The 26,820-nt window shown below is 43.2% G+C and overlaps 3 protein-coding genes across 5 annotated transcripts in view; 2 read left to right on the top strand and 1 right to left on the bottom strand.

The window, feature by feature from the left end:
* srgap2 (SLIT-ROBO Rho GTPase activating protein 2) overlaps positions 1 to 19,156 on the bottom strand; it is a 53,776-nt gene extending 34,620 nt beyond the window's left edge. For all 3 annotated transcript variants that reach the window (XM_041033465.1, XM_041033466.1, XM_041033467.1), the window contains exon 1: positions 18,607 to 19,156. In XM_041033465.1, coding sequence (XP_040889399.1) covers positions 18,607 to 18,673 — 67 coding nt within the window. In that variant the 5' untranslated portion in view covers positions 18,674 to 19,156. The remainder of the gene's footprint in view (positions 1 to 18,606) is intronic.
* Positions 214 to 1,229, top strand: LOC121178954 (zinc finger BED domain-containing protein 4-like). The gene is made up of 2 exons (XM_041033468.1): positions 214 to 483; positions 662 to 1,229. Exons 1-2 carry the CDS (start codon positions 268 to 270, stop codon positions 1,154 to 1,156), a joined length of 711 nt encoding a protein of 236 aa, XP_040889402.1. The 5' UTR covers positions 214 to 267; the 3' UTR covers positions 1,157 to 1,229.
* A 914-nt stretch (positions 19,157 to 20,070) lies between the features above and the next one.
* Positions 20,071 to 24,278, top strand: fam72a (family with sequence similarity 72 member A). The gene is made up of 4 exons (XM_041035008.1): positions 20,071 to 20,634; positions 20,858 to 20,935; positions 21,443 to 21,567; positions 21,658 to 24,278. The coding sequence occupies exons 1-4, from the start codon at positions 20,483 to 20,485 to the stop codon at positions 21,750 to 21,752; spliced, it is 450 nt and encodes a 149-aa protein (XP_040890942.1). The 5' UTR covers positions 20,071 to 20,482; the 3' UTR covers positions 21,753 to 24,278.
* Positions 24,279 to 26,820: the final 2,542 nt, after the last annotated feature.

The raw sequence follows: 26,820 nt of genomic DNA, 5'->3' as shown, positions 1-26,820 counted from the left end.
GTGGACGTTACTACACGCTGGAATAGCAGCTTGGATATGTTGGAACGATATCTCGAGCTGCAACCGGCTGTGGCTGCTGCTCTGCTTAGCCCAGAAGTCCGCCGTAACGCTCGTGAAATCGACACACTGGACAGCCTGGACATCCGTGATGCCGAAGACATCGTGAAACTCCTCAAACCTTTAAAGACAGTCACCACTGTGCTAAGTGATGAACAAAACCCAACAGTGTCTCTAATTGTGCCCTTAAAACACACGATTGAGCAGAGCATGTTGCCTGTAGAAGAGGACTCCACCACGGTGAGCATGATGAAGAAAGCCATCTTCAACAATTTATCAGACAGATACACTGGCCCTGGGGACAACCATCTGCTGGACTGCACTGCATTAGACCCCAGATTCCGCTCTCTACCTCATCTTACTGAAGATCAGCGCCAGGATGTGTTCCAGAGGGTGAAGGAGAAAGCTGTGCAGATACATAACCAGGTACTTATTTCACTTTTGTATTGGAGGGGAGGGTTTTATATAAGCCCTGTGGGATTGTTTTCCTTTCCTGCACAATTGTTTGCCTTTTTATCATTAAACATATTTGATTTTTTAAATATTTGTACATATGAATAATATAATATAATATGTCACCAAGTTCATGTCTTGCTGTTTACAGACCAATTCCTCTGTGGAGGAAACTAATGAGGGTGTAACAGACACCGGTGCCTCTACACATGCAGCAGAGCAGCCTGCTGTCCCAGCAGACATGGTGGAATCAGACCTTCAACAACCACCTCTCAAGAAGACTGCATTGGAAGATCTCCTAGAAGGGACTTTCACAGAAAGTATAGGGGTAGCACAGACCAATCACATGTGTGGGATTGAGGCAGAAATTGTCAGGTACAGAAGTGAAATGTCTATTTCCCTCACAAGCTGCCCACTCAAATGGTGGAAGGAGAACAGTAAGTTTTACCCACTGCTTTCACCTCTAGCAAAGGCTTACCTCACCACACCAGCCACCTCTGTCCCTAGTGAAAGGGTCTTTTCGACCGCAGGGGATGTTGTAACCTCACAGAGATCTCAGCTTCGGCCTGAGAATGTTGACATGCTGATTTTCCTCAAGAGAAACCTTAAAGTTTCAAGCTACACAAGCCAGTCTTTCTTTATTTGAAGAGATTTTATGTTTTGATGTGGGATTTGTTTTTAAAAATCCAGTCATTCTTTGCTATTAAAGTAAATAACTACTTAAGACACAAAAACAGTCTTTAACAGTGTTTCTGTTTAGAAAGGACCTCTTTTTTGGTCAAGACTGTATATTCTTTTGTTATTTAAGATAATGAATTACACCAGTTAACACCAGTTTACTTGTCTTGTTTACTTAGAGTCTACTTGTGTTTCTAAAGAAACGAGATGTTTGACAAGAGTTTCTATTTTTTCCTAACAATAAAAGATCATTTTATTTGCTCATTGTCTGTAGTTTATTTTGATTAAATCGTGAGAAAATCGTATCGTGACCAAAAAATCGTGAACCGTATCGAATCGTGAGTGGAGTGTATCGTTACATCCCTAATGAAGAGGCTCCCAGACAGAAGGACAACTTAACACCTCAGCATAACAAACCACCGAAACAAACTTTTTGTTGAACAGCTCAGAGGACTCGGCTGGGAAACTGTGTCTTTTCGCTCCTCTCACACAGTTTTTCTGCAGTATCGTTCTCCCTTTAGGTGGTTTTACATTTAGTTCCTTTCATGATAACAACACCACTCTGCTCTCCTCAGGTAGACCGACAACAGGAGGAAGAAAAGACGAACAAAGTTGTTCTTGCTAATACTGTGTTTCATACAGTGCCTTTTGAAACCAAGCCTCAATGTAACAAAGTCGTCCCCTAGTCGTAGCAAAGAAATAAGATGTGAAAGGTGATTAACTGTCCGATAGAGAAAGAGAATATTTTGTCTGATGGTCAACAGAATAAGGGAAAGAAGATCTAAGAAAATAGTTTCACTTCCAGCATCTGATCCCAAAAAGCAGACTATTTAATGATTTTAACCTTTTTATGCATAGTTTATCAAATGTATAAACAATAAATGATAAATAAAAAGGTGAAATGCATTATCAAGATTATTCTATTGTTGTCATGTGAAGGCATAATAAGATGTATGCAGCATCAAGAGGGCTGCATTATCCAGTCATCAATGAGGGGCTTACAAACAGCAAATAAATACATTTGTTTGGCTGGTTTAGTTTGTGGGTAATTTAACACTGTGGACCTCTGTTTCAGTCTCTTTCTCTATTTTAGTTTAAAAAAGCTGTGCATTGCAGTCACTAATTTACAATAACTGACAAACTTGTGACACAGGGATGTCACAGGTCATCAGGTTTAGTGTAAGAGAGTCCACATGAGGTAAGAAATTGATTCTTCAAGGCTCTTAGGCCAAAGTCACTTTCTATTCAGGCTTTTTCCTTAGAGTCGAGCCCTTTAATGAATATTTTGAGCTTCTAGACATAGAAGGAAAATGAGCTTATAGAAAATGTAAAAGAGAGTGAGAGATTACACTCATCAGTGTCAAGCTAGTTGGACAAACTCCTTGCATACTAATGCAGCAATTGTTTCAAACAAGGCTGGTTTTATTTTGAGCGGTCAAAGATGCACAGAGGTGCTAGTACATTCTGCTAATACTGCTACTGGCTGCATGAAGCAGGGATTGGAATTAGAGCTCTACTGTGTTTTCTAATTCCTCTTACAGGATGAGCTGAACCATACAGACACTGTGTTAAACTTCATTAGGTTGTAACAGAGATTATTCCTCCGCTCAGTAGCCTGACATCACTGAAAGGAAAAAAAAGGCCTGGGACTTACATAAAGACCTGGCCAGCAGGATAAAAACAGGGCACTGTTACACTTTTCACACTTTTTTTTTACAGCGAGTTATTCTGTGACAGCCTGGAGTCAGTAAAATGTCAGTGAAAGTGCAAAAACCAGACGACGGAGCTGGATTAGGTTTTTGCTTTTTTATTACAAAGTAATAGCTACTTTAACACCATCATTTGTTTGTACAAATGTATGAATTTGTAAGCAGACCAGCAAGGGAGACTGTTCCATTCAGAGCAGCAGAGCCTCCTGTATGGCAGGTGTACCCTTACTGAGTGGTTAAGATATATCAGAGTAAATTAATGTCCCTGCAGCAGGGCAAATCAGGGTCAGTCTGCGCTCACTGCCCAAACAAAACTCTATGTCCTTGTATAGCTTAGTGTTGCAGGCTGCATGAGTCCGCACTGCAGAACACTCAAGTACGCCTGAGGAAAATCCTCCCAGCGCTTGCAAAGTAAAAACTAGAACAACACTTAAGTCAGACAAGGGAATTGATAAAAATAAAAGTACCTCTCCCAGGATGCTCAGAGATAAAGTCTGGCAGAGAGGAAGCTCAGAGGATGTGTTTGTAAACCACTGCAGGGTGAGGAAAGCTCACCTGAGGTCAGCCTGAGGACACCCTGGTACACAATGAACACGGCCTTTGTGCTGCTCAGACGCACAAACGCACACACATACATGCTGTTGTTTTGCTTTCTCACTCATAAATGCCTCCTTAGCAAGCATTACCACCCACATGACTGTCCCTCCAGCTCAAATATCACCATCCCATGGGCCACAACAAGCATCTGATGGTCACCACAAACAATCAAGGACAAACTCCTTAGCTAGACTCCTGCCTAAAGCCCGACTCGAGTTGGGACAGACTGTCGCAGACTGAACCAACTGGGCTGACCTAAGAACCAGTCAAAGAAATGCAAGGTCATCAAATGTTGATGATCCTGGCTCAAACTTTTTTTATAGCACAATCCAGCATCATCCAGCGACACACTCCGCAGGTCGTACAGTGCCAATTCTGCCATGTACCTCCAACGTGTAGAGACACAAGAAAATTGTTGCTGCCATGATTGTTTTCTGGAGTTGTAAAATCCAGCCTCAAAGGAGTATAACCTGCTGAGCAGTGTTTTTTTTTGCATCTGATAAGCCCTTCAAACACATGGATACATTATTCAAACTGCACTTCCTGGTTCATATTTCATTTTCTTAGTACCTGCAACAACATGCTCACACCCACGCACCTTCTAGTATTTATTTGACGCAGTGCCACTCAGTCAGTTGATTAAGCAGATGTCAGAAAGCTTGTGTTCAATCCTCAAAGACAGCTAGAAAGCATCTGTTGGATTGTACATAAATAAGATGCTGAATAAAAGACTGGCTGCTCTCTAGCTGACCCAGAGCTTTGACCTCCCCCCCGGAGGAGGGTCAATGAAGAGACACATTTCTGGAAGAATCAGTCTATTGGATTAAAACGTCTAGTGACCTCCGCCTGACATTCTTATGGTAGACCCTGTGGCTAAGTCCTAAACTTCAAGTCATTTCCTCTCGGTCTTACTGCCCTTTGACACCACGGGAGCCTGGCGTCCAGTGATCCTCAGACACATGATAGAAAACAAAGCTATCTGTACTCAGGAACGGCCTGCCCCTGATACCAAGAGACCACGCCTGTCCAACTAGAGGAGTGTGGAACATGATGACTCGACACAGCGTGCGCGTCCTATTTTGTGTGTGATGTGATGTGTGTGTCAGAAACAGGACGTGTCAGAATCAGTGCAACACAATAGCGTGCTGCAGTGTGGGCGGCCACACCCTTCCCTTCCAGCTCCCCTCCACGGCCTCCTCTGCGGCCCCCTCAAAACTGCCTCAGTGAGATTTAAAAAGAAAGGGACAGCGAAGGGAGAAGGGAGGGAGTGGACACACAGGCAAAGTCAGGAATGAAATCCCTGACATAAAAAAAACAAGAATCAAGGGTAAGAGAGTAGGAAGACTGGAGGGAGAGAAAAGCAAAAATAGACACTAATGAATGGAAGAAAAACTGAGAGGTTTGACAGATTCTCAGCTCTAGTGGAAACATGATGTGAGGCAAAGTGGGCAGAACTGAGCAAAGTGTGGGGTGAGGGGGGGTGAGAGAAACAAAATGGGGGCATAAAAACAGTCTAAAGAAAGACAGATAAATGGTGAGGAATCTAGAGGGAGGGAAAGAAAGAAAAGGCAATGGTGTGTCTAGCATTGTGTTCTGCAATGTGCTGCTGAATTATTGATGCTGCCTCCGAGTTGCAGGGCGAGAAGAGGGAGCACTTTCACACGGTGTTATCTCTGCGTCATAAACATGCACACACACACACACAAACACAGACACGCAGAGCTGTCAGGTCGTGGCAAGTACATGCACGACGACTGTCCCTCTTGACGGTAGGTTTGAGAGTTCGAAGCAGGGGTCCCTAGAGGTAATCTGTGGCTGGCAAGGAAGAGACGAGGTCAAAGGTCACGGTAGACCAGAGGAAGACATGTGGCCCACACCTGTTCTCAACTAAGTTGCCTCAGTGGACTCACACAGACAGATCATCTCGAGTCAGACACAAGGTAAAGTGAGATGGTCATTAGTGGTGATTACTGTTCACCGTTCTCTCCTGTTTGAAACACTACAAAGAGATCGCTTCTTGCTTTCTTTTATCCCTTCCCTGCCTGTGTTTTTCTCTCTCCCTGGTTGGCTTGCTTTCTTATCCGCAGAGGAAGCCTGTTTGATCTAGCAGAGTCCTGCTGTTCTGACTCTCCCACTCCCAGACATCAGGCGTACACTCCTCTCTCACTCAATAAAGATGAGAGCTCCCTCCTTTTCTATCTATGCTCCTACGACTTCACGCAAAACAAGGGAGAAAAAAAAAAAACACAAATTCCCCCACACCCTCTCCTCCTCGCTAAAAATCAGACACATTCTCCCTGTTTGTACCAAAGACAACACAATAATTCATGAATTCAAAATGGCCTCGATGCCGCGGTGAGGCCAGCTGTGCTGTGTGCATATGGACCATGTAGAATGCAAGCTATGACAGCAATGCATTTCACTGAGAGGACAGAGGCCATCATTGTCAACTCCCAGCAAGAGCGGGACACAATGGAGAGGGATACAGCCAGGGACCTGACTCACACATACTGAAAGCCTCCCTGGCCATTATCACTAACAAAGACACTGAAAACAATGGGCATTAAGTGCCAGTGTGTCGTGTGGTGACACAATAGCTGCTTTAATACAGGACGGTCATGCAAAAATATTTGCCGCAAGTTTGTTTTTCTTCTGTTTCACTGGAATACAGTGTGTGTGTTTTTAAGCTTTAAGCTCATTAACTACAGTTTTTGCATATTTAACATTGCGTCTTTTGTTACATTGAAGTTCTAATTGATTTAATGAAATTTATGACCATCATTTTTCAGCTAATAAACATTCAAGTTAATGACTTTCTCTATGAAGTGGTGCCTGTGGTTACAGGCGGAGTCCGCCTTTCCCCCAGAAGATTGAAATAGTGTGTCAACAATTCACAGAAAACAGTAAATGCACATATCGGACACGATGCAGAAGACAACAGTCAGTGCACGTACGCAATGTGGAAGACGACATTCCATCGTGAGCACTGTTTTGCCACGTCAGACGTCATTGTTGACAGTGTTCTTTAATTTTCTTTATTAAAACTAAGTTATGCAATGATTCCTCTTTGCCCACAGTTGTTTAAGGTGTGTTTGCTGCCTCCAGGGATCAAAACAGGCCCAATTTTGGATGGAACCCTTGTATCATTAAAACACACTTGTGATTACCACTAGTAACCACAGGTGACTCAAATCAACCGCAGATGAAATCTTAAGGATTATTACTTTAAAAAGGTTCCAGTTGAAAGACACTAACAGTTTTCCTAATGTACAACCGATGGTACAATGCACGTACAAAACAAATGGGACCACAGTGATTCCTGAAAGCTCACACTCATGCTCAGACCGAGCAGTGGGAATCCACCACTCCAGACTGGGGAACTCTCTCCTCCACATTCCTCAGAGGGAATACCACCAGCACATGACAAGAGCTCCACTCACACTCAGCCACTTAGCCTGCCGCCTCCCACTGAAACCTTTACACAGAGAAGAGCCTGTGTGTATGTGCATATGTGTCATGGACAGCAACCTTTAACACGCAACACTGCCCTCAGACAGAGAGATTTCACAGAGAGAAAAGAAGTGGGAGAGGCAAAATTCAGGGAAAAGAGGAAGAAAAAAAAAGAGTGATGAGGGCACCCGAACATGCTCGTGTCAAGCTGCTATGCCACAAATGTGATGAGGTGATTGATGGGAAGGCTTTGTGCTAAAGGGTCACCCCCCCCCCCCCCATGCCCCTTTGTACCCTCTTCTCTTCCTCAACAACTTCTCCATCACCTCAATACTCGGTACTTGTCTTCTGTGTTTATTTCCAAGAAAAACCACTTGGTCTTATTCGACTTGCAGCTCAGCACATGTCCAGGCAGAAGTCTGCTTCCTGACAAAGTGGCTGCACAAAGTGTAGCCCATTGTGCATAATCCATATGCTCCACACCAATCCCTGTCCCACATGGGCCACTGCACAACAGGAATGAGTATTTGTGTGTGCATGTATAAGGGGAGGGATATTCCCATTTCCACTCTGTTTGAAACACATGGACTGAGTCGGAATGTAAAGGGGGAGGGGGTAAGCAGGGGGAGGGCCAGAGGGAGAGGCAAAGGCGGTAATCTGAGAGGGGTATCCCACAGCGCAGGCCACCACATGGTCTACACACTCTACAGTGGGCCCTGCGCGCGGGGAGAGGGGACACTGGAGGAAAAAAAGACTCCCCCTTTCAATCACAGACCTGAATGCAGCAGTGCAATAGTGCCTGTTAGGCGTCGCCATCAGAATTTAACTACTGATAATACCTGGATGATGATAACATACGACAGCATTATATGTTGCAATCACCTGTTGCAAAATATCTTAGTTCATTCCAACAGTATGTACCCAGTTTTAAACTTCAGTGAGTGGACACTGTTCATACTGTATATAAAAACATTAACTTGCTAGCGCTTCAGTTATTTATCCGTTAGTCAAGAAATGATTTGCAACATATTTCTGCAATTTGTTGTCAGTAACAATGGAAAGCTTCTGGATTTCAGTTCTTTAAGCCCTCTGTAAAACTCTGCCTTGCCGTCTTGCTAAATTAAAATACTTGGACTATGACCACTTTGGCATTCACTATGACACACTTTATCCTGCACACTCACACCACAAAACATCCACCCGCTCCTGTTTTGTGGGAATCTTGCTAACGCTATTTAGCTGCCTCGGCTAATGGTCTGCAGTTGCTTCACTGCAGCTTGATTCATTCAGTCGCTTTTGCACCAGGAAGTCAGAGTTTCTTTCGACATATAACTCTCCTGATGAAAGTGCAAACACAATAGCACATGTGAGTGCAGTAGGCACACTTCAGTGGTTGTTGATTCAATAGAGTTGAATCAACACATCTCTTAACACAGTGTCAACAAAAACTGAACCTTTGAAGAATCACAATAATATGATGCATTGCAGAGCTATTGTATTAAATGCCATTAGCTTATACCTGTGTACCCAATAAACCATTAACTCAGTGTATGTGATCATCATCAGTATCAGCTGACACAACACAGATCATGTCACACTTCCATCCAAGCTTAGCTGATGAGTGGGTTAAAATGTACTGTGCGCAACAACAAAGATCCAAACGCTGTATCTCTTTTGTTTGTTCATGGCAGGTTTAGAGACTTTGACAGTACATATTCCACAGCCTCAGGACACGCTTAAACATGCATGAGTGAAGAGCACCTATCAGCATGTTCTTCACACACACACACACACACACACACACACACACCATTGCCCCCTGGCCACGCTCAGTGAGAGGCAGAACAAGAGAAAGAGTCTGCCAACGGGTGCCTGCAAACCTGAGATAAATATCAGGTCTTTGGTATGTGCTGCTGCTGCTGCTGCCTCTAAACTGCTCCAGCACAATGTCTCCTGCAGGTAAACCACATTTCCAGGGTGGGTTCGTCCACAGCAAGGCATGGCACTGACGCACATAAATGCGTTCTGGAAGGTAAAAGCAATCAGACATGCTCATACAACCACACCCTGCAACATGTACTGATATGAGACTGGAGACGAGTGTCTACATGATGCATGTCAGCTGAACGTGTATTTATTAAAACTCAGGTTTGAGCGCACTCATATGAAACTGCTGTCACAGGTCAACTTCTTGTGGTCGCCTGCAAATGTAGTTCCTTAAACATCACCGATTACACAGATACAGATTATGTAAGTGCCCATTTAAGACATGCTTCAGTTTCGGTTGTCTCCACAAAACCACAAACACTCTGTGCACCATCTCTGTCTTTCTGTCTGTTTCTCACTCTTGTTCTTTGGAGAGAAGACATTGTTTAAATGTTGTTTGTATGTCATAGACATTAGATAAAATCAGCAGCACTATTCGATTAATCTGTTTACCAAACCCAGAATATACTGGGGTCATGTTCAACCCACATTGGGTGGATGGTTTTTCTATTGGGTGGATGGTTTTTCTATAGAGAGTCTAAAACCTGTTCAGATGAACCACAATGCGGGTTTCATTCGTGTCACCGTGTCAGGTGGTATTTGTGACCCTTACCCTTCCTTGCTTGCTTTTGAACCACATTTGTCTGCACAGATGCACCCCCGTTTCCTTGTTTGTACACGGCAGGGGGCCTTCTATCACAAGTTGTTCCACATGGATGACAGGAGGAAGTTTGATCTTCACATCTACTTCCTGCTGCTACATATCCGGTAACAGTGACCACAATGTAATCTCCAACTGAGGTCAACATGTTAGCAGTCCACACACCAGAACACCGCCCACACAGCCAGCATGCTTCAGAAGCGATGTGAGCGGTTGTGTGTAGAGGTAGTGCATCTGGTTTGAGTGCGAGGTGAGAAGATATGAGGGGGGCTAGGGCAGGAAAAGAAGGGCTGACTCTTACAGTTTTCAGGATCAGAGATTAGAGGATGCTCATCTTTGTGGCAGTCGCCTACCCATACAAGAGTATGCGCTGTCTTTATCCTCATAGTGTAGAAAAAGAGTGTGTGTGTGTGTGTGTGTGTGTGTGTGTGTGTGTGTGTGTGTGTGTGTGTGTGCGTGCGTGCGTGTGCGTGTGTGTGTGTGAGACGACGGTGGGAAAGAAAACTACAGTATTCCCACATTCAGAGTAGGTTTGAAGTAAAGCTGGAACTCAGCACGGCATGGCAACAAGCACTGGGAGTAAAATGGGAGAAATCTCCACCAGAGCTGCTTTGATGCTGGGAACACCTAAAATAGAACTGGTGCATCCACACAGCAACCAGGGGGAAGAACATTGTGTCCTCACACACATTCACGTAGAAGACAAACAGAGAGAAAAGCGAGAGGGAGTGTGTAAGTGATGCAGATTCAGCTGAGAAGAGGTGATGAATGGCTTCATTAAAACGGCATTAGCAGAGGTGTTAACCCGAATGGTGAGTGCCAGCGTGCAGTGATTGCTCAGTTCCAACACACACACACACACACACACACACACACACACACACACACGCTGAGTCGTCACAATACTGAAATTCTCTCCTTGATACCAGCACAACCCACCCACCCTCTTAGCTGCTCTGTTGCTACTCATTTACAGTGTTTGATGTTAATTTAAAATGCGACCTCAGGCTTTTCATAAATATCAAGCTTGAAACATCAATGACAAGACAAATTATTTTCAAGAAACAACAGCAACATTTCAGAATTTCCTTCAATCAAACTATGCCTTGCTTCATCTCTCTTTCACACACGCACGCACGCACGCACGCACGCACGCACGCACGCACGCACACACATAAAGCATACCACCCCACAGGCTGAGGGAGATGAGGAAACTGCAGTGACACCAAGGAGAAAGAAAGCGATGAAAAGGAGGAATAAAGGAGGCGGAGGAGAGCAAATAAAGAGAACAGGAATGCAAAACAAGAAAAGCAAAGGAGGAAATTAAAAAAAACTGAAAAGACCAAGGTCTGAAGGTTCAAAATGGAATAGTGTGTGTATATGTGTATAGTGGTAACCTGATTAGCCAGGCCCTACAGGGGAGACAAATCTACATTATTCTTCCTCATTTTCCCTCTGCTCCTCACAAACCCAGAAAAATGGGGGCAATTCAGTAACCCTAGCAACCAACTCTGCCTACGTGCAGAGAGAAGCTGCTGATGGAGGGGGAAGGAGAGAGGGAGAGTGAGACAGAGATGGGGAGTGAAAAGGCTAATACAAGTGCATACTGTACACACAAATATATCAAATTGAGCGGACAGATCATACAGTCTAGCTGTAGTAGCCAGGCTCCTTCCCTTCTTTATACCTCTCAATAAGTCTCTTTCTTTTATTCAGGTCTCTTGCATGTTTCCCAGATTCCTCCTCCTCTTTCTCCTTTTCCTTTCTTCTTTCTGGCCCCCCCACACAACCCCCTTCTTCCTCCCTTTTCCTCCTTGGTCAGGCTCCTTGCTTTTTCTCCTCCTGCTCTCTGGCCATGTATGAGGGCTGTTCAAACACAACCTGTTTCCTCTGGCGTCCCTTGAGAGCATTATCCAACCTTTCTGCTGTTGTGTTTTCTCTCCTTCCCTTCGTTCTGCCTCCCTCCTATTTATTTACAGCTGGATGTCTGTTCTCCTATTGATTGTTTCACAGAGGATATGAGCGTGCTTTGTCTCTGCCCTGCTCGGCTTTATATAGATCCCTCTGTTCTTAAAGATGTTCTCACCAACACACACACAGACACACACATAAACATCCTCTCTCTCAGCTGGTTGTGAGTCAGTGTCCAGTGGAGAGGCTCCGTGGACAATATATGTGTCACATATGCTGAAATCATAAAGTGATGATTATTGGTTTAAGCTGCCATAGGAGGCGTGTCGAAAAGCGTGTGTGTCACATTTCATCACAACTGACAAACATCATGAGAGAGGAAGGAGAGGGAAAAAGAGTGAGACAGAAACAGAGAGGGGGAGAAAAACACATAGTTTGAGTTGAAGACCAGTGGTTCTTTTCACAATGGTCTGATTGTTCATTGGATGTAGGCTGAGAGAAAGAAAAAGATTGAAAAAGAGGGAGAGGGAGTAAGGGATTGACAGACAGAGTGTGTGTGTGTGTGAGGGGGTAGGCCAGAGTACCGCTCTGCTTTTTACATTTTTACACACACTCACCGGTTGCTCTGCTGTTGCCGTGTGTGTGTGTGTGTGTGTGTGTGTGTGTGTCAGATAAAGAAAGTGAAATGTGAATGAAGCACCCTCACAGGGGTCAAGACCTCTGTATAAACCATGGGCTAAAGTCACAAACACATTCACACATTGGGTTAGGCCTTGTGATCATCATGTATGTATTTTATAGCTGAAACAATAATAAAAAATTAATCTGCAACAATTCTGATAAATTATTAATTCATCTTTTCTGCAAAAATGGCCAGGTTTCACTGGTTCCAGCTTATAAAACATGCACACTTTCTCCAATCTATTTATTTTTGTGAAATGTTTCTCAATTTAATTTCTAGAAAATGCACATCATAACATTAACCTACACATATTATTATAAAAAAAAATCCCAAAAAGATTGACCCACCCCTATTTGCATATGCAAAAACGACACAGCTCGGCTCCATCTCACAGAAACCAAACCAACTGTCTGAGTGGAATGCTACAGTTGACATTATGCAAAAAACCTACAGCAGGTAACAACAAAGTCTGACAGGATAGAGGGTGTGTGTGTGTCTGTGTGTGTGTTTTGCATGAATAAATATGTCATCAGCTTCACCGTGTTGCAAAATGTCAGTGTACACACACACACACACACACACACAAGCAATTCTTCAACATAAAAGCAGGAGCACCTGAAAAGAGGAGGGAGGGGAGACTTCACAGCCAATCCCAGCGTGCCCCAGCGCTGAAGGCCGAGTAAATTGGTGGCAGCCCGAGTGTTAGGATTAGCCAACCAGGGCAGACAGAACATCTGTTGCCCAATCAGAGCATCTGGAACATCTGGCACCAATGAACAGCCGTCATCTAGCAGCTGAACTCTGACTTACCCCACTTGGCTTCACTGGCTGTCTTCTTCTTCTTCTTCACGTTTATCCTCCCCCCAGCCCTTTCATTCTCCAGCCCTCTCAATCCATTCCTTCATTCCTCTGTCACTGATCTTAATGAGCTGTGGGTGTCGTACAACTCTACCAGTTCATCTGCATATCATGGTGGTAGAAGCCTATCATAGCAGACATTCCTCTTTTTATCTCTCATCTATCGACTGTGCCCAGAAATGGAGACACCTCCATCCAAATCACAATAATGCACTCAGTGACTTGTATCCAACGTTCTGTGCGTGTCTGTGTGTCTGCACTGACATGCACAGAGGCCAACTCAGCACTTACGGTCTCGGACGAAACTGTGTTTTCGCTCAGGTGCCGCAGCAGCCCTGTAATAAATTCTCATATTGAATGCTAAAAAATGAGGAAGCAGATAGGTAGAGGGAACAGAAAATCAATGAGTGTTTTCAGTCACGTTGTGTCTGGTGCTGACAGAGCACACAACAACCGCTACTCTTTACACACATATGCACATACACCAAAAAGACGGATGACTGGGGGGGGGGCACCGCGTATGGAACGCACTGTTCTACTGTGACTTATTAGAGAAGTGTATAGAGGATTTTTATTCTTTAAAAAAAACTGCACCTTTATCTTTCAGTTCTTTTCTATTCTATTCTGAGAGGCAAGTATGCTGACTGCAGAGCTAAAAGCTAAAAATCATCACACCACACCAACTACAGTCGCACTGTACGTGTGTATGTCCTTTGCAAAGACACAAAGCCGTGGGCCCAAACAGGAAGCATTACACACTCCCTGTATAATCTGTGTGTGTTCCAGCCTGACGCCTGAACCTCAGTTCCACACAAACATCCTTCCTGAGTTTTTATTTTAAGCTCCGTCAGCAATTTTAATTTATCTCACAGTACAAAAATTGACTGTGACTTGCGGTTGGTAGTTGCACCACTGGACTCAGTCCATACAGTCCATCCCTAATTGACTGGATTGCTAAAATGGTCACACACACACACACACACATAGACACACACAAAGCCCTAAACGTACTTCTAATTGATTAGCTTAAAGATGTTTTCCCACATCCCTCCAACCACACATGGCTGATGTGAGGGCAACTGCAACAAAGGAGTTAGTGTTACAATAACAATTATGCTTTATACATTTTCCCTCTGTTTTCCCATTTCTCTCTTCCGCCTCCTAGTATATGATAGCTGTGGATAAACAAGAAACAGATACCTCCCACCATTTATGTCAGGAGACCCCTCTGCCATGTCCCTGCTGATCAAATATACATCAATCAACCACAACACACTCAAAAGGAAAAATATAGGCCAGGCAAAGAGCCTCACGTACACACAGACACAAACCCACAATCCTGCCTGCAAACAAACCCCTTTCTGTGCGACCATATTTTCTATTGTGTACAAGTGAAAGCAGCCCTTCATCCAAAATCATATGTTTCCCTGGCTGCCTTATAAACAGGAGGCTTAGTAACATACACGACACGTAGGCAGACACACAGTTTTAGTTTATAGCCCACAGGCGTTCATCCCTCTTCAGAGAGCGAGAGAGAGAGAGAGAGAGAGAGAGACAGAGAGAGAGAGAGAGAGAGATCAACATTGTTCCTGCAGAGCTGAATGAGATTATTAACCAGTCTGGAGAATTATAATAGTTTAGAGCTATTTGGAGATACTGCCTGCTTCTTTGTGTAATTGTCTGTCAGATTTTAGTCTAAAAATCAATAAGAGTTATTCAGCACACCATCAGATTGAATGGCCATACATATCTCTCTGCAATTCCCTGACAAACCACAAAAACACCTTAATCAATATCAGTTTTATCAGTGGCTACAGCGGTAACTATCTGCAAAGGAAACCACTTATTAAAACGCTGACAGATGCTAAAGTGTGGAGACAAAATGTACGAAAAGAAAAATGAAACATCTGTCAAATTCTTCTTTTTACAGATTCAGCACTCTGTAATTTTCCACTAAAATCGTTCCTATTGCCTGAATTAAAGGTTTCCATTTAAACGATATGGTAGACCCTGCAGACTGGTAAATGAGGGATGGTGGTAGCTGGTGAACCTGCATTGAATGGACAAATGTAATGGAGCCTGTCACACAGACAAAGATCAGAGTAATTTGGAGTCTTTCTGGATTCAATTCCAAATAAGTGCTCTGCGAACTGCGAATGGAAGGCGATAAGCTCTTTCCTCGACTCCATTTCAACCTTGTGTTTGCTGTTACAACATTCCCATACCTCTTTAAATGTGCCTCTTTTTCCATTTTCTCTTTCTTTCTGTTACTCCATGTTTCCCTCGCTTTCTTACTCTCTCTTGCACCTTTCAGTCACTCTGTTTCTCCACACACACACACACACACACACACACACACACACACACACACACACACACACACTCCCTCTTGCTCTCTCTCTCTCTCATACACACACACACACCCTCTTCCTGAGCAGTAGGAACATTCCTTGCATCAGCCAGAATCCCATATTAGAGTATCAGCACTCTGCCTGTGAGAAATAACACAGCCTGAGAAAAATATGGTGGTATTCACTGGTGTGTGCATTATTAAAAGCAATATTCTTCCATGTCAACAAGTGACAAGGTGACAGTGTCCTATGACATTCCTATACCTACTTTAAGGAATCAATTCACATAAACATTTAAGTTTTATCTCTTCCCAAAGGTACAACTAAAAAAAAAAAAAAAACAGCCGCATCATGAAAAATGCCATATTAGGTTAAATACCAAGAGTCAGCATTTGTCAGCGGTAAAAGTCAGGCAGTAAGCACTTGATATGTGTGTTTTCATATTTTAAAAACATTAAGTATCAGAGTCTCATTCTAAGAGGCTAAATTATCTCAGGAATCTTGCATGGATGTCATGTTATTATCGCCAAATATCGTATGAGGTACACTAAAACAGGAATACACGTAGAACTATTTGGAACGCCGTACAATGGTGCTACAGTGAAGCATCATGGTACTACAGGAGAGTATAATAGTGCTGCATAAGTGTTTCATCAATGGCCAACCTGGAGGCGCATCTGCCAAACAAAAACACATAATTATAGCAGTTAATATACCAGGGGAGAGTTTTAAATAATCAGGACAAATGCAGTCATCAAGTGCTCGAGTTATTTTGTCAAGCCCTTATCTGTGTGAATGCGTACACATGAACGTGTGTCGTGCATTTCCTCTCCCGCTGCAGAGCTTTGTGAACGTAAGCCATGGGAGGATTTACATTTATTTCGCCCATGATGCTGCTGTGTATGGCTGCAGCCAGACTACTCTTGCTGCCTGAATAGACCAGAGACATGCAGGTATTCCTCAGTTAGTTGGACTGAAACAACAGAGCAGGTCTATTAAACATTTGGGAAACAAGACAGACACGTGTTAGCAAATACAGGTGAAACAGATGTGATGTGTAGCTTTCCTTCCTCCATTGTGTTGCTGCTCCATACCCTACATTAGAGAGTCTCTAACAGCAGTGCACAGGGTAATGACAGACTCTCTGTCTGTGAGCTCCCAGAGAAGACAGACTGCTGGGAATGTCACACAGCATCCAGAGACGTCTCTACGCAGATGGGGGAAAAGGTACACGCAACTCAAACAGCTATGTGGACGCACAGGTTTTACCCTTTCATCTGTTCATTCCAGATAGGGAAGGTGGAATGTGGAAAAACATGCGGACGGAGTGAGGAAAGGAGAGACAGTCCAACGCAGCTGTTCACCAGGGAGAGGTGAGGTAACTGACAGGAGGAATCAATGCAGCAGGTCGATGGACAAACATTAAGTCCACGGTCTGACAAACACAGCCGACAGCTCTCAGAATGTAGCACGGACAGAAAGCCTTACACCAGCTGCCAAGCATAAACAGCAGTCTGCCGTGACTCTGTGGTGACAGCTAAATGAGTCCACAGATAGGCAGGTAAACAAGAAGAAGCGGTTTATAAGAGGTGGTAGACAGTGAGCTGAGTCAGGTTACCCTGGATTATTCTGTCCATTAGGTCAACTGACAGGACAGGACTACCTGTTAGGAGTCCAGATTACTGTGTAGATGTCAAGACAGGTGATAAATTAAAGGAAAAACTTGGATGGAGTGGAGAAACATAACAAATCTGGGTACGAGGGGATCACTGACATATGACATATGACGTGACTTTCATAGTCATCAGATCTCAATTCAATCAAACACCTCTGATTATCTTTTGGAAGAATGGTGCTCATACCTCTGGTAGAGTTACAGAGACTTGTTGAATCCATGCCAAGGGACATTAAAGCAGCTCTGGCAGCTTCCGATGGCTCCACACCTCGCTAAAACACTTAACGTAGGTTTTTTCCCCTTTAATCTGTCACCCATCTGTATATGAGCGCCAGAAATTCCCGTTTGACAGCACACGTGATTTATGATAACTCTGGCAGCAACCGCGTTGTTTTGCGCCGACTTTGCTGCTGTATCAATACAAAGTCACAGGAGACGGCAGCTCTACGAGAGAACAGGAGGTGACAATATGGAGACAGGGGCTGGGGAGAGGACTGGTGTCCCGTTCCTAAATGGAAATGAGAGTCTGCAGTGATGAAGAAGGTAGTGGCCCGTCTTATCTAGTGATCTGGCACTGCAGTGGAAACATGCTGTTCAGGAGGAGGGCAATATCCTGTCCTCTCTGCTCCACATCCCCCAACCCCCCCCTCCTTCCTGCCACCTCTGTGCTTCCCCTCTTCTCCCCAGCCTACAGTACAACACCCCTGCATCTATAGATGTGATAACTGTCACTCTTGTCTGACAGCGCCCAGCTAAAAACAGTGTACCTGCCTGAGGACAGAAAAATACACACACCAATCAGCAAGTAAACAGTTAACATCTGAACGCCCCCCACTTTCTAACCACTACAATCTGCTTTCCCACCCCTGCTGATCTCTCACGTCCTTCATCGCTGGCAGAGGCCACACCAATGAACTGTGATCAGTGGACAAACCTTAGCAGAAATTGATCATGTAATTGCAATCTGCGTTTAAGCCACGCACACACACACACATATGCAATGCACACCAGCAGCACAGACACGCAGGAGACAGAGAGGGGGAGAAAACGCCCTGCCTTGTTCCATGTCGAAACCTCAGTGCTCACAAGAGACACAACCACCTTCACATAAGCTTTTCTTTACAGACCATAGAGGGCCAACATTTGGACAACAACTCTGATTTCTGCGCGTTCCGTTTTTTTTTCCCTCTCCCCCTGTCTTTGTTGGCCATCTGTGTGCTGAGAGTTAAAGGCGAGCGATCACACGCTTGAAGACACGCTGATCGCGATGTCCTATTTAAGATTGCAATTAGTGATAGGTTATCGATCCGCCACGTCCGCGCGGTGGCCATTAACCTTCATAGATGATTGGTGAAATACAGAGGCAGGCGTACGCTTTACGCCTGAGGTGAGGGAACAGGAAAACCACGCAATCAGTCAAGTCAGGGAAAACACACCGTGTAGTAAAGAAAAAAAGAAGAAGCAGATCCAGTGCTATGTTGCATTAGCTTACCCTATCCTTTAACAAGTGTGAAGCTTTAAAAAGAAAAAAGTTTTACCTTTAACTTGAGTTTCATATTCGGCCACTATCTCCTTGTCCTTTCGGAATTTCGCCGGAGACGTCATGGCTGAGTTTGGGAGATCAAACCACTTGCCCTCGTTGCGAAGTCAATTTTGTCTCAATCAATCAAGCAAAAAAAAATAAAAAATAAAATAGCCTAGAGGGAGGGAAATACCACTCTGGGAGAGGTTTTGAAAAGAAAAAAAAAGGCCCAGATGTGCGATCGCAGCTCCTCAGTGTGTCCGCGGTTCTGTATTGTCTCCCTGCCTGTGTTCACTCCGGGCGCATTGTGAGTTTGGCGCTGCTGCTGCTGCTGTTGCTGCTCTTGCTCTATGCGCCCATCCGCTGCCGCGCCTCACCACCTCCTCAAAACCGGTTATGGTGCAAACAACTTCAAGTGAAAGGAGAGTCATTCCCCCCCTTAAAAAACAAACAGCGACAGCTTGTCAGTAAGCACTTCCAAAAGTTTATATTAATATATAATCTGCTTTGAACGGGTATCGGTCTCGAGGCTGCCCGTCCGCCTGTCTAAACTGAACTGCTCTCTCCTTCCCCCTCCTGAAGTGAGAGAGAGAGGAGGAACCGAGTGGAGATGGAGGGACTGGCTGCTGGTCATCAGCCCCAGTGCGCAGGACAGGCTTGGATGCGCACATGGATGGGATTCATTTGGGTATAAATCATATTTGCTGCAAAGAAGCTCTTCACTGCATGATAAGGTTTAAGTGTGTCTTATTTGACCAGGTGGTTACATAATCTTAAGCTCATTAAAATGTATGGCAATGCAAGTATAACCACACGGCAAACTTTAAAAACTTAAATTTTACAGATCTGATTTTTTTTTTTTTTTTTAACAGATCATCCTTTCTAGCAGGATGATAGACTGGTTGCAATGCGTTACACCTTGGCTGCCTTTCAGTAAGATTATTGTGGACAGGAGGCAAATGTGTCTTACAAATTAATAACCCTAAACTTAGCTTTAGCTTGCAAGTAAAGAATTCCGTAACTATACTGATAGCACCGTTTGGTTCTGAAAATGCATGAACTAGTTACACTAGTTACAAATGCAACACTAGTCTAGTGTTTGGATGATAACTATTTATTAAATTAATTATTAAATTATTTAAATTGTCTATTTAGAAAGCCCCCCGCCCCCTGAACGTCAAAACATGTTTTTTTCTTCTTTGACGCCGACAAAACCAGAGCCCCGCCTAATTTTATAGGACAAGACCTATACTTCCCACACCACGATTGGTATTGTGGAATTTGAATGACACGCGTGACACCAATCTGCTTTCAGGATATTTGAATGTGGGCGTATCATCTCCAATTTACAACCAATCGATTTTAGAATTTGTAATGAAGGCGGCCAATGGCGTCAGTTACTATGGAGTGTATCCAATCAAAGTCAAGTCATGGGTCTTTTAAAGATAGTTTCAGGAAGTGCCCTTAAATACCAGGAAGTTGTAAACAAAGCTGACAGCTGTTCAGTTAGTTGTTAACTACATATGAATGGATGCTGAGCCAGTCGTGTAAAGGCTATTTCTTCGCCCTATCTATCAATTACAGCAAACCGTTTTCTTTTATAAAGAGATCGTCTCGCCGAGAGAGATATTGTTCCGAGCGTTTGTACAACAAGCTAACGTTAGCTGCCTTCCGTTTTCTCGTTAGGGAAGAGCTAACGTTTGCACAAGGACGTTAGAGCCTAGCGTTAACGCCTGCGAGGTTAACGTTAAATCGATTATTATTGTCCCGAATTGAACGGATAGTGAGCCACATCCGTGCCCGATTCTTGCGTGTTGTTTTTGTGCTTTTGCTTCATTTGCTGTCGGGGGGCAGACAGAGCGAGAGAGTTCGTTCATTTTAGCAGGACAACAATGTCTACATCCAACGCTAATTTCAAAAACAAGTGTGTGACACAGGTGAACTGCATCTTTTGCGATAGTCTGCTCTGCACGAGAGGCATGAAAGCAGTGCTTCTTGCAGACACCGAAGTTGAGCTCTTTTCGACTGATATACCTCCCAATAGGTAAGTGCTAATCTAGTTAGCAATGCTGCTAGCCTTTGTTTATGTCTGCAGTTGGTGCTAGGGCGAGATGTACTTAACTAAATAGTATCTAACTGGCATATAAAGAGACACGGTGTTGCTACCCAAACGGTGCTTAACGTTTGTTGCATGAAAATGTTAAGTTAGTGTGGCTTTTAATCTTTCGTGGCCATGTTTGTTTCTCATTACACGCACTCTCCTCCAGAACTGTTGACTTTGTGGCCAGCTGCTACTCTACTGAAAGCTGCAAATGCAAACTGAGAGACATCGCATGTCTCAAGTGGTACGTAAAGCTCTTCTATAGCCTGCGGGGTTTGCTTTAGGAAGACCATCTGCTGATGTGAGAGCCCAACAGTTAGCACAGCAAACAAGCAGGTCCTACGCATTTAGCTCTTTTTCTTCATAGAATACACCTATAGAACTGCAGTTAACACTTATTGTCACTGTTGATCCATGATGATGATTATCGTCTTGATTCATTTGTTGGTTTAGTGAACGCCGGAAAGTACAGAAAAATGCACATCGCAAGGTGAAATCTTCATATGTCTTGTTTTGTTTGGCCAGCAGTCCAAAAATATGAAAGAAATTCTGTCACCTGGCATTTGTTTGGGTTTCAGTGAGGCTTTATGGAGCTTCTTTTGTATTCCCAGGCCTTTGTTGTTGTACACAGGGCAAAAACAAACATGTTAGATAATAGACGCCCACTAGTGGAGTTAGCACTTTTCAGAAGTGCCCCCAGTAAAGTGCTGACACACGTTTCATCTTTATTCTCTCTCCCTCCCTCTCCCAGTGGAAACGTTGTGGGCTATCACGTTGTGGCCCCCTGTAAACCCTGCCTGCTTTCCTGTAACAACGGCCATTTCTGGATGTTCAACAGTGATGCCGTATCTACTCTCAACAGGCTGGATTCGACAGGTGAGTATAAGCTCCCCTTTGATAGAACTGGAATTTCTGTCTCTTAATTGTGTGTTTATGGGGCTTTGTCACTCTCCAATGTGTCTGCAGGTCTCAATCTGCTCCTGTGGGGAGATCTTCCCGAGTTGGATGATAGCGAGAATGAAGAATCAGAAACCCCATCAGAGGAGGAGTGCATTAGGTAGAGAGGGAAACAGACAATGTGAGAGACCCAGAGGGCCAGGATTTGAGAGGCGGAGCTACAAGTGTGCATAAACCATGCTGAGATGAGAGAGAAACGAGAATCCGTAAAGGGTAATTGAACACTGAATTCTGCACAGGGCAGAAAGGTGCTGCTCTACTGCTCTGCATGGGTTGGGATGTTAAACCATGGTGCATTTCTATCCACACCCCAAACAGTGATGCCAGAGCAGGTGTTTTGCATTTGACAGCTGATGGAAGACACCTGCTTTGACATCCCTGACTAAGGTGTGGGCATAAATACACCATTCTCCACGGTTTTAAGTTGTAAGTAAGAAGTTTTTGGCCCTATGTCATTTGGTGGTGAATTACCCTTTACAGTGTGACCATGCCTTTCCTCATCACTTTTCACTGTTAAAAGCACAGACACACACTTGCACAGTCACACAGATTCTTTTCTCTCTTTTTTTTCTTCTCCTTTTTGTATATTTGCGTGGGCTATTGTAAAGCATGTGGCTGAAGTAGACTGAAAATAACAGACAAACTAGACTCCTTAATCTAGTGCGTTCTACTTTTCATTAGAGTCTCCACTGAGCTCATGGTTTTTATCGGCCTCTTGAGAAGTTGGGAGCGTGGTGTGATAAGTCAATGGAACTTACCAGTGAGTGCTGTGCTTTCTGATAAGATGACGACAATTGGCTTACCTTCATTTTAATGGCAGTTCTACAGTAATCTGTGCATTGAATATACTGTGATAAGCAAAAACGCGCATTAACAGTCATGTCTTAAAGGCTTCTACTCTCTCTGTGTGGCTGGGTGCTGACTGAAAGTTTGAGTGCTTTTTGATTCCGGTGTATTGGAGAAATAGCACAAATATTGAATGATATATATCCTTCCTTGCTTTTTAAGGGCATATTGGATTTAGGTTACCTTACAATCTAACATAATATAAAAGATATGTTTTGATATGCTAATATAGTGTTCGTTATACACCTGATTGCAGCAGTACATGTTTAACACCCAGATGAATCTGACTGCAGTAGTGACCGATACTAACATGCTAACTTATGCATAGTGTGTGCTTCCACAAAGGCCCGGAGCAGCCGAATTTAAAGTCCTACTTGTGTCAAGAGGAAAAAGATACTGGATCGATGATATAAGGAAGCTTAAATGGAAAATAACAACGGTGTACTTTTATGCCACTCCACAGTTTTTCAATGTGGATTATTAAGCAAAATTATGGAAACAGTTCTAAATGGATTTCAGTGTCCATGCTTTGTTTTTGTGACACATCTATTCAGTTTTATGTAGCAGCATAATTGTAGCACCAGAAGCGAAGAAAAGATCAATTCCAAAGAATCATGGAACATTTCAACATTAAACTTACAGACTGGCTACCATGCTAAATAAGATAGTTATGAGATTTTTGGCCAGTTTATAAAATAGTATTTCACATTTTTAAGTCATTTGAGGTGAAGTTAGGCTTAAGTCAGTGCAGCTGGCCATAAAACTCTCAACCCTTGTTATTCCATTGGCCTTACTGATGCTGTCAGTAAGTCAGTTTGTTACTGACAAAGAACCTTTGTTGAGCTGTAGACTCGAGGTTGGTGCTGTATGTTAGTTGGTCATCGCTAAATGACCGGGCCTTCTCATCAGCCTGTTGTGCCAGACAACCAAGTCAAGCTTCAGCATCCTCCAGTCACAAGGGCCGTAACTCAAATCAGTCCTTTTTTTCGGCTGTGCCATCCTCAAGCTATTGTTATTGTTTCACTGCTGTGCCCTGCTAATACTATGATCCTGTCTTAAAGTAACAGTCTTTCTCTAAGCGAATGAGTTTTGCCTGTATTGTCGGCATTGTTGAGGAAGCCAACGTAGAATGTCGCTTCTTTCGTGGAGCAGATGGATTATGGAAGTTGGTCGTTTTTTGTTTTTTTTTTTAATCTGTAATTGGCCTCTGTGTTTATCTATGCTATAGCCTTTAGTTGTGGAAAAACACACATATAGGAGGAAAACTTTGTCCACAATTTCACGTCCTTCACCTTAAAAGTTATAACTGACAGTCTGCTACACTTGCACACCAAATACGGTCTTATATGATAAACTGATAGGATACAGTGCATCAGTTAGGTATTTATTAAATCCACAAACCAAATATCAATAACCACATACTTCCTTTTTGTTTACAGACTTTGTTTACAGATACGTTGGTTTGTAATGTGCTATGGTACTTATGTTTTTGTTCATGTATTTAATATTTCATTTGTGACGTAGTGCTTTGTTTTGTACATTAAAAGATTGGATGTGTACAGTTTTACCTCAAGGGGGTATCACTTGCGAGCTTCCTCTGGCTAGGACAATTGTCAAAATGATAATCAAAAGAATTATTTAAATGGCTGTTTCTGACGTGAATAACTTTGATTAACATGCCCTGCTGAAAATGTATATTTTGGAATTGCACTGAAACTGCATTGGTAGTTTGAAAAAATGATTTGTTGTTTTGTATGCTTGTTAAATTAATAAACTTTTTTTTTTTTCCAAAATATCTTAAATGTCCAGTAGTTTTAGTTGTCTTTTTTTTTTTCTTGCTGTTGATCCTGGACTCCAAAGAAAAGTTATTATGGATGAAATTGACACTACATGACCTACACACACACACTCAAGTTGCACTATGGAATGTCATGGAAAAATCCTCGCAAATTACATTTGTGTCTTGTTGTAATTACTCCTCATAACAAGATCCTGTTGAAGATCCATATGAATGAGCCAAAAATGTGGGTGCAAAATGCTCTAAACATTGCTGTTATGAAGTGGTATATTGTACTTGGTTTTCCACATCCAAAACCATCAACACATGCCCCTGAGTTCTCTCTAATTCTCGCTGCAGAAATGACTGCCAAGGCTGATGACGAAACTTATCAAATAGTCAAGTCAGTTTTATTTATAGCCGCAAATCACAAGTTAGTCCCAGGGGGCTTCACAATTTGCACAACACACGTCACGCTCCATCCATAGACTGTTGTGATAGATAAGGAAAAACAGAATCCTAGTAGAGGAAAATTGCAGTCCCTCTTCAAGGATGAGCGGACATGTAACGGGTGCAATGTGTGAATTGGAATATTGCATAAACCAGTAAAGTACATAAAGCATGAAGTGCATGTTAAATGCAATAAATCAAAAGGTTTAAGGCAAAGTGTAAAATTCCCAATTTCTCCCGCCCAACATCTGTATATTAATCACATGTTCAGCACATTATCTGTAACTGAAATTGACCAAAAAAAAAAAAAAATTATAGATCTCATCTGTGAATCTCAAGGAGAATTGTTCATCATGAGGAAAAGCAGGGGGCCTACACCATGCTTGGACCTATGGAGTTTGGAGTGAATTTGTCTGTGTGTGTTTCTTGTGCATTAGAGTGAGTTCTTTTCATTCATGCACCATGCATATCATCAACAACTTTCCCAACGAGTAGACAACAATGAATATTTATGAGCCATCCTACATTTACACAAGCAGCAGAAGAGTCTTTTATTTTGAAGGTGAATAGTGGGGCCGCATTTCTGTGGATGTACTGAAAATTCATGTTTACACTCCTCTTGTACCTGGAATCTGCTGGAGCCACTCTCCCAGTTTGAAGATCATAGCCCCGCATGCTGCTTTTACCACTCAAACCACTTTTAGCGTCTGTTCCAGTTGTTCCTTCCGCCCTTGGCGCTTCCAGATGTTCTGATGCTCCTTCTTTCTGATGTTACTGAGATCGCCACATCGATCACAACTGCTCTCTTCTGTTCCTTGTCAACCACCACTATATTTGGTTGGATAACCAGCAGCTGCTTGTCAGTCTGGGACTTGAAATCCCACAGGATCTGAGCTCTGTTGTTCTCAGTCACTTTCGGTGATGTGTCCCAAAGGGATTTGTGGACTTCTAATCCAGACCCTGCACAAATGTTCTTACTTATTTGGTAATGTCTCTGAGTGTAAGCCTTCACCCTGGTATGGTGTGTTGGACTGTCTCAGGGGCATCTTTCCACAGCCTGCTGTAAATTGTATAACTACAAAAAGAAAATGTCTTTTTCAACCTGTAAGGTGTACATGATCGGATTTGGAGGAAAAACAGCTGTTTGTCTTTAACCTGCAGTCTGTGATTCAAAGGAATCCTGTTATTGTGGAAGTGGTACCTGATCTGTGGTCCTGTGTCCTGTGCACAGTGTGCGGTGGTACACCTTCACACGTAGAGCAAGAAAAAGAAAAGTGGTCCATTTTTGGAATGATCTGACTGAAGTTTAGTCATTTGCTTTTGCATACCTCCTTCTCAAAAATTCTCCACTGCTGTTGGGACATGCACAGGGCAATTTAGGTGGTGATGGCAAGAAAAATCAGAAACAAATAGTTGTGGCTTGCTCTGTTTTTGCAGCATCCGCCCAAAATACAAATCATGCCAAGACAACATCATCTCCATGTGTGTGTTTTATCTTGCACCATTTCAATAACTCTATCAGCCTGTTGTTCTCTGTGCAATTCTATAACTTCTCCACAGACTTTGCCACAGAAAACCAAAGGTCAGGGTCAAGGAAAAACCGTTGTTTGGATGTTCCCAACCCACTCTTTTTCAACATGGGTTATACCTATAATCAGGAACTATACTCTTGAGACATTTTGTAGCCAAGAAGGGAAACACTTTCTCAACTAACTGTCAACGTGCCCTCAAGTCAGCGGTCCACAGGAAGAGAGTGGTTGTTTCAGACAGCCTCCAGGTATGTGTGTAAGCCACTGAATGGCTGTGAAGCAGAGTGTTGCTTGGCTGCCTCCTCTAGACAAAAAAAACCCAAAAACGATAGATTAAAATGAATATGCTGCCTCTCTACTTCAGTGACTGTCAATCTGGCTAATAAGGTAGAGATTCAGCTTAAAGAGCAACAAGCCAAAACAAGTCTAGTAGATCACATCCTGTCACACCTGTGCGTTACACAAATAAACAACACAGAGAAACATCTAGTAGCTACGTAGAGGTCAAGAAAAGTTGAGGACGAATAATTTAATGTTTTAACAGGATACAGCAGCTTAGCTTTAACGTAC

The sequence above is a fragment of the Toxotes jaculatrix genome, chromosome 3, assembly GCF_017976425.1.
Source record: "Toxotes jaculatrix isolate fToxJac2 chromosome 3, fToxJac2.pri, whole genome shotgun sequence".
Taxonomy (NCBI): domain Eukaryota; kingdom Metazoa; phylum Chordata; class Actinopteri; family Toxotidae; genus Toxotes; species Toxotes jaculatrix.
Note: the sequence above shows the minus strand (reverse complement) of the source record. Positions and strands in the feature narration are given on the sequence as shown.

Excerpts from the sequence above, each read along its gene's own strand:
- LOC121178954 (XM_041033468.1), top strand. The coding sequence starts at position 268 with ATGTTGCCTGTAGAAGAGGACTCCACCACGGTGAGCATGATGAAGAAA. Across the intron at positions 484-661 it reads CTGTGCAGATACATAACCAG|ACCAATTCCTCTGTGGAGGA; the intron begins GTACTTATTTCA and ends TGCTGTTTACAG.
- fam72a (XM_041035008.1), top strand. The coding sequence starts at position 20,483 with ATGTCTACATCCAACGCTAATTTCAAAAACAAGTGTGTGACACAGGTG. Across the intron at positions 20,936-21,442 it reads GACATCGCATGTCTCAAGTG|TGGAAACGTTGTGGGCTATC; the intron begins GTACGTAAAGCT and ends TCCCTCTCCCAG. Across the intron at positions 21,568-21,657 it reads CAACAGGCTGGATTCGACAG|GTCTCAATCTGCTCCTGTGG; the intron begins GTGAGTATAAGC and ends ATGTGTCTGCAG.